At 51.5% G+C, this 7,441-nt stretch overlaps 1 protein-coding gene across 1 annotated transcript in view; it reads left to right on the top strand.

Annotated features, from left to right (window-relative positions):
* The window catches only part of LOC103908302 (dual specificity testis-specific protein kinase 1-like), a 12,276-nt gene extending 10,708 nt beyond the window's left edge, over positions 1-1,568 (top strand). The window contains exon 8 of the mRNA XM_009290654.2: positions 1,467-1,568. Within this exon, the coding sequence (XP_009288929.2) occupies positions 1,467-1,568 (102 nt within the window). The remainder of the gene's footprint in view (positions 1-1,466) is intronic.
* The last annotated feature ends 5,873 nt before the right edge of the window (positions 1,569-7,441 follow it).

The raw sequence follows: 7,441 nt of genomic DNA, 5'->3' as shown, positions 1-7,441 counted from the left end.
CTCGTTTGTTTTTTTTTTTTTCCCCTTCGATTTTATTTGATTTGTATCACACTTGTATGACAGAGACCAAAATTGTTGTGAACCCTGGAGAGCTTGAACCTGTTGCTGTCAGTGCTAGCACATGGGGTTCTGCCACTTGAGCTGTGAAGTGATGAGATCTTCCTGGGCCAGTAGTATGCTTTCATCCACCATGCAGTTTTGCCCCTAGGAGAAGTGTTTAGTTTGTGTATTACAGCCCGAAACGTCCCAAGGTCCTGCCTGTTCCCTTGCATGTCGACCCCAGAGTGGGAAGCAGGTTGGTGATGATGTCCAATCCCTCCTTAAGCCAGGCTGCAGGCAGAAGCACCCGGCTGATCCTCTCTGGAGGGCACTGCCTTGCTGTTACCAGCCCTGGCATTACAGATACCATCAGAGCATAGTTCTCCAACCTTTCTTGCTTTAGCATGAAAGGTAATGGTGAAAGCTGGGGGGCCTCCCCATGCTGCCCAAAGCTTCGGGAGGCAAAGCAGAGAGAAAGCAAGGATTCAAGTTAATCTCTGAAAGGAAGAGAAAAACAAAGGCAGTAACCAGGCAGAGAGTGGAGAAGCTGGATGATCATAATGCACCTAATTGCTAGGAGCTCAAGGCAGCAAATGGAAGTAAATCCTTGCATGTGTCCTGAGGACATGTGAATAACTTGCCCTGAATCAGAGGAGTGATTCATGTCAGCAACTGGCTTAGATTTATGTGTGTTCAGATCTTGTATCTCTGATGGGCAGCTTCCTAATGCAAGTTGGTATAATAACGGGCTTCTGCCAGAAATGGCCCTTGGGGCTGTTCTTCTCTGCCCTTGTGCAACGTGCAGGTTTGGGGAGTTTCTGGTGCAGCTCCCCAGGCTGGCTCCACAGGGTCAGTCACAAAGGGCAGCCCCAGGATGGCATGGTGCAGGTGTGGGATGGGGTTGCCCCAGGCCATGTCCCTCACTTTGGGTACACCCCGATGGCACTGGGAGGGCTGGGGGATCACAGCCCACTGAGGATGAGCTGCATCAGGGAGACAAGACAGTTAGATCCTGACTGTGATGAAAAAGCTCAGGGAATGATACATCTCCCTCCTGATACCTACCTGCAGCCTTTCCCTGCACAATGCCTGCTCCTGCACTGTTTGGGTGGGCTTTGGGATGAGCAGTTCCCACACCCTGTCCAGGTCGGGGTATGTCAGGCTGGTTTTCAGCATCTCGCTACCTTTGCTTGAGCTGTACCGCACCATGGGACCTGTCCTGCGACTGCTTGTTTGCAGCAGCCTGGGCCTGGATCACCAAGTGGTGAGTGGTGACGCCAGAAGGCTCCACCAGCAGGTGTGTGACCAAGACCAGTGCTCATGATGGATGGATGCCATTGCCCATCCTTGGGGGACCCAGCAGAGCTGCTGCAGAGCACCCACCTCCTGTCCGGGGTGTCCTCTTCAGCTTTCCCTTCTCATTTCAGGTGGAAGCATTTAAGAGGCCTCCTTTCTCCGAAATCCTGGATGAGTTGGAGGATGTCGCAGAGAGCCTGGAGCCTAGGAGGGACAATCAGCTTTCAGGCTGAGCTGCCTACCTCCTGTGAGGCTTGGCAGAGAATCACCCAAACTGTAAATTAATTGTCTGGGGGGTCATCAGGAGTGAAGAAGGAAAGTGGGGAAGGGAAGAGCTAAGTGATGTGCTGGTGTTTATTTAATCATAGTCTCGGTCTCTAATTTCTTGGATGGAAAACATGGTTAAAAATGGAGAAGGGACTTAACAAGGATATATTTTTCCTAGCTAAGGTTTTTAACAGATGTAATTAGGACACCGAGCAGCCTTTGTCTGTTTGCTTGTTAAAAGCAAATGGTACCTGAGGGACCTGAATTCCCTTGAGGATGCTTTCCAAATCCCCGACAGAAACATAATCCTCTCCTGCTTCCCGGTGCCTCCCGGACCCAGGGCCTTCCCCTTCTCCATCCCCATGGCCTTGGGGAATCGCCTCTCGGGGGGCCTGGGGTCTGTGCAGTGTGAAGGAGAGGGGCTTTGGGGTGCTTGGTGAGCCTCGAGGTCATCTTATATTTCAAAGCCTTAAAGCACCCGTCCGGCAGCCTTCCAGAAACAGGTATGCTCTATAAGGTCTCTGGCTGGGTCTCCTGGCATCGCGCTCAGGGTGCACCCAGGCATGGAGGCATCTGGCAAGATTTTGGAGAGTCAGCCGGGGCCACCCACAGGGTGCCGACCTGCGCCAGTTGAGGCGATGGGGACGGTGTGCCTTATCGAGATACGAACTAACCGACTAATATCTCCTCTCAGAAAAGCTTTGTCAGACACATGTCCCAGCATCACAGCAGTCTGGATTTCTCCCCGCTGCCCTTGACTGGGGCTCAAAGATGGAGGGGTCTGCCTCCCCCCTTCTGCTGCAAACACAGCGATGAGCACAGTGCCAACAGCTTGTGAGGCCAAAACAGGGGAGAGCTGGGTCCAGCATCATCCAGCATCTCACCCATTTCTCTGTCTGGCCCAGCACCCATCTCCTCCTCGGTGATGTGGGACACCCTCGCAGGCCCCAGGGCTCAGGCAGCCAGGAAAGGACTTTTGTTTTTATACTGTGTTTTCTTCTATGGGCCAGAGGAGGGTGCTGGGGCTGCGGATCCAAACCAGAGGTGGAAAGAATAATGGCTAGAAATGGTCTGGCATTGCAAATTAAGAGAAATAGGTGAGCAGTGGAGTCCCTGCCCCCAGATCAGCTGATTGCTGGGCCGTTGGTCTGAAAGACATGTTCTGCTGGGACCAAAATGTTTGTGGGTGTAAATAGGTGTAAAGTCTGTATAGTGGTGGAGCTGTGGCTCTGTTCTTGTAGACCGTAAACTCCTGGAGCAAGGATCATTCATCTGTCCTCCAAAAAGTATTTGTATAGTGTTTAGCCCAATGGGCCTTCAACCTACAGCTTGAAGGCTGTTCTCCCACATAGTGGTAGACCTACCTGGGGGCCTCATCTCAAGCTCTTGGAGCCGGATTTCTTGTTATATATAGCCCAACGTCTCTGTGCTGTGGTGTCTGCACAAGGGAGTGTCAGTGGTGTGTTGGGACAGAGACGTAGTAGAGGAGCATGGTGCAATTTCACCAGGGATCATAAGGAATTGGGAGCTGGCATGAAATGCACTGAATGGCAGCAGGGTCACCAGCTAAGCCACATCTCCACTGGGCATCTGCAGCTCCTCATTCCCCAGAGGTGCCGTTGTGCTTTTGTGGGATACTGACTTACTTGCACCAGAAACCTCCTGCTCAACAGTGAACTGCCCAGCAAATACCTTCATCCCAGCTGGATACTGCCAGCCGGGGGCGGGGGAGGCAAAGCCTCGAGAAGTAGAAGACTGAAAATAAGGGAAGCTTTTCAACCTGGAGGAGGGAGAGCTACCACTTTTTGACTTGCACCTGTTTGGGGACTTTAGACCAGTGGAGTGAAATGGACTGCAACAGCAGTGCAAACAGCACTGATACATGTATGTGTCTTCAGTGAGAGCCAGCCACCACCAGCATCACAGCAATGTGTTGGATGAAAATCACAGGATGTATATTTGGCTACCAAGAGATGGCCCCGAGAAGCTAACTGCAACCTCCTAAAGCTTCCCAGGCTCCCCATGGCTCTTCTTCCATAGAGGAATAGGCTTGAGAATGAGGAATTCAACAGTATGTGCTAACACCCAAAGCATTAAGGATACAAAACCTTTTCCAAAGGCCACTATGGATGAAGCGTAGCTGTCCATCTCGGTTCAGTCCCTGGCTAGATGCATTGCTTTCACAAAGCCTTTCCCTAGCCTTCCCCATGCTGCCTCGTCTGCCAAGCTGGAGCTTGTTCTTCCTCTGCCCCCCCTGCACAAGAGTAGACTAAAGGAAGATCACTCAACATACCAATCCCTCAAATGGCCTGTTATGGGGTGAAGGTATCTTGTTCCAGGGGCACTTCCCTGCAGGGCTCCTCCCCTGCTGACTGCCCCGTTCCCAGGACCAGCAAGGCTTGGTGCTGTTGGTGCCCTACCACAGACCGGGCTGATCCTTCCTCCAGCCGTACATATGACTCTCAACTGTGGGGCTGGGACACAGCAGAAAAGGCATGTGGAGTTGTGTATACTTTGGTGATGCTGTAGTATGAAGGAAGATCTTTTGGTTTTATCTGCTCGGGGGTGAGAAGCCTGCTCAAGGATTAAACAGATCCAGGGGTGGGGCGGGTGTGTGTGGGAGATATTTTCTGCACAGAGCACAGGATAGCATTAGCCAGCACGGTCTGAGCTGCGATGGATCAGAGCTGTGTTTCTTCTCAGCTTGCCTTGTGCCTCATCCACTGTCATGGTGAGGCCACATGCTGGATCTCAGGTGACCAAAGGATATCAGGTCCTTGCTAGAAGGACCTTTGGTACCTGCTGCAGCAGCAGGTGGAACTGAGACTGTCTGCAGGCACCATGTGGACTAGAAAAGCCAATGTTGGGAGTCTGCAGAGAACAGAGGTGGTCTGGGAATTTGTCTGGTGCATCTTGTGGACCAAGAGTTTCTGTTTGCCAGTCAGAGCTGGAGGGAGAGGCAAGCATGGGAAACCTGCTGAGATGCCCTCCAGGTACAAACCCCTGTGCTGGGAGCACAAGGCCTGGCTTCCCCACGCCAGTCTGATGCAAAGTCTGGGTCAGTGGTTGAATTTCATGTCTTGGAGTCCTGGCACTGAACTGAAGCAACTGTGATAGTGGGTAGAGGGTCTGGGCAGCGCAGCAGGCTTGCCATTGCTGGACCTGACCAGGAGCTGCCTCCTCTGCATCTCTTCCCTCTGTTGGCCTCTTGCTTTGCAGGTGCAGATGGCATGGACCTGGCCATGCTTCACCACACAGGCCATGCGTTCCCACATCCTCCATTGTGTCTTTGTTTGTTTGTTTTTATAAATACCATTTGGGAATAAAGTCTAGTGGTTCTTTTCCACATCATCAGCCCTGGCTGCTGTGTTTCATCATCCTGGGTCTGCTGAGTGGTGCTCCCGAAATGCCATGTTTCCAAGTATAGGCACTAAACACAACTAAATGAACAGCTTCATGCTCTATCAGCATAGCTGGCATAATAAACCTTTAGTTAAAAGTAATTTACAGAAGAGTATTACCTATGAGACAGTGGTATTTTGAGTCCATTGCCCCCCTGTGCCCTTGGGTTGTGGCAGGGTCAGGTGGTGTCCTAAAATCACCCCTTCACTTCAGTTGGGTGAGCACAAGGTGAGCAGCAGCACAGGCATAGTACAAAGGGTGTTGGATTCATCTTTTCCACCCCAGCAGCCCATAAGCCAAAAGGACCAAACCACAGTGAAATGACTTGCTTTCCCCAGCTGCGGCTTGTTTTATGCTGACTCATACATGGCACTAGTTACTCTTCAGATGCAACCCTCTCACAAGGACACCTCGGAAAATCAGAGGAAGCTGTTCACTGTGCCAGGACCACTGGGTCTGCTGCATCCAAACACAAATCATGGAGCAGTGCTGAAGCTCAGTTCTTTGAGCTCCTCACATGATAGTTGTCGGTGTTAAGTAGGAAGGCCTTTCCTTCCAAAGTCCAGTTTCTTGAAGTCAATCAGCTTTCAGATTTACAGCTGTGAAATCTCTGGGCACTTGCACATGGCCGAAGTGCTGTGTTCCTCCCTGGAAAGAGCCTCTATGCAGCCCTTGGAGGCTGGCAGTAACCCCATAACCCCCAAGCCATAGGTGGTTTGGACTGCTGGGTCTTCCCATGTCCCAGACAGTGCAGGAGGGTATCGCTGGAGGCAGCCCTGATCTGGCCAGGAGGCTGGCCTGGGTGGGACCTGAGAGGACTAGTTTGGCCTCGCTTTTGCTTTCAGATGGCTATGCATCAACAAGCCATCAGAGATGCTTCCAGCCTCTTATCCAGGCTCCCTGATATGGCAGAAACAAGGTCCTCTCCCCACACCCCTTAGCCTGGCCCACCCTGCTCCTCTGGTGACTTCCCAGCCTCACTTGTCATTATTTGCAGCAAGGGAAATGTCTAGAGAAGCTCCAGGGACATTGTAATTTCTAGGCTTCAGGGTTGGCCCTTTCCAGATCCACTAATGATCGGAAGAGGGTTTTCAAACACAAAATGCAAACCTGATCCATGAGCTTTCCAGGACACAGAGAAAAAGCCCTGAGATGAGCAGTGGCCAGGATCAGTCACAGATTGACTGGGGCTATTCTGCTTTTCTTCTCGGGACCCTTGGCAAGAGGATGGAAAGCAAGAAGGACTGGATGGTATCCTGACAGTTTGGGGAGCATATTCTTTTAGGACATCTCAAGTCCATTCCCTGCCTCTTCCCCCACTGGTCAGGTGTGAGAGCTGATGGAGGACTGGGAACTCTTCTGTTGAGGAGAGGTGGGAGCTCTGGGCTGGTAGTATAGTATATGTATCTAGGGACCTGGATCCTGACCTTAGTGATTCAATTCTTCCTGGCTGGAGTCAGTGCAAGCCCTCTCTGTGACTGCTGCCGGCATGGTGCTTGGGATGGACCATCAAGCCCAAGGACCCTCTTCCCTCACACGCCTGTATCAGCACAGGGAGCATTTTCCTGCCTTACAGTGGCTGGGGCTCAGGCTGGAGGGGATGTGGTGCCAGCCCATGACTCACTGCGCCAGCTTAGGGGATGCAGGAGAATTTCACTCTGCAGCCAGGTCCAAACCACCTCACCTAGCACTGGTGATGGCTTGTCATACCTGAATATTTCCTCTGTGGAGTCAGGTGGCGGTCTGGGAATATTGACTAGATGGGCTTGGGTAAAGTGTTCTTGGTGTGCTCTTAATCCCTCTAACATTAGTGTCATTCACAACGAAATTTAAATGTTGAAGGTTTCTGTGTAGTAAGAAGGGAGCAGAGAAAGGGGATTCAGCACTTTTAGCTAGGTTAAAGCTGAGGATGTCAGCACTAGCTCATGCGTCTCTGCAGAGGAGTCCGTGGTTCTGCAGAGCTGTCTGTGGCAGCACCTTGGGCCTCTCTGAGAAGCTACTCATGGACAACAGCGTGAGCGGCCGATTGGTTGAGACACAGCTGGACGCTGTGGGACCTTGCTCCTGCTCCTGCTGAGGGCACGTCAGTCTAACTGGGAGTAGGAGAAAAACAAAACGGAGCTCCTGGAGGTGGGGAAGTGGTACTATGGGAATTTCAGTGTGTGCTTCTCTGGTCAGACATGTACTTTCTCATGTACCTGAAAAGAAGAAGTGAGCAGGGGCAGGACCTAATGAATAGGGAGATGCATAACCTCAGGTTTATTTCTTAGTATATCGTTGACCTGCTGTGGTGTTCTGGGTGAGTGGCCTCTTCACTTTTCTCACCCACACACAAGCTTTGGATTCAGTGTTGTAGGGCTGGAGCTGCCCTTGCTACACATCTGTGCAGTAAGTAGTGTGATAAACCTGGGACCGTTAGGAACATAACACAAATAAA

Source organism: Aptenodytes forsteri, unplaced genomic scaffold (genome assembly GCF_000699145.1).
Source record: "Aptenodytes forsteri isolate BGI_AS27 unplaced genomic scaffold, ASM69914v1 Scaffold494, whole genome shotgun sequence".
Classification (NCBI taxonomy): domain Eukaryota; kingdom Metazoa; phylum Chordata; class Aves; order Sphenisciformes; family Spheniscidae; genus Aptenodytes; species Aptenodytes forsteri.
This window is presented reverse-complemented; position numbering and strand designations above follow the sequence as displayed.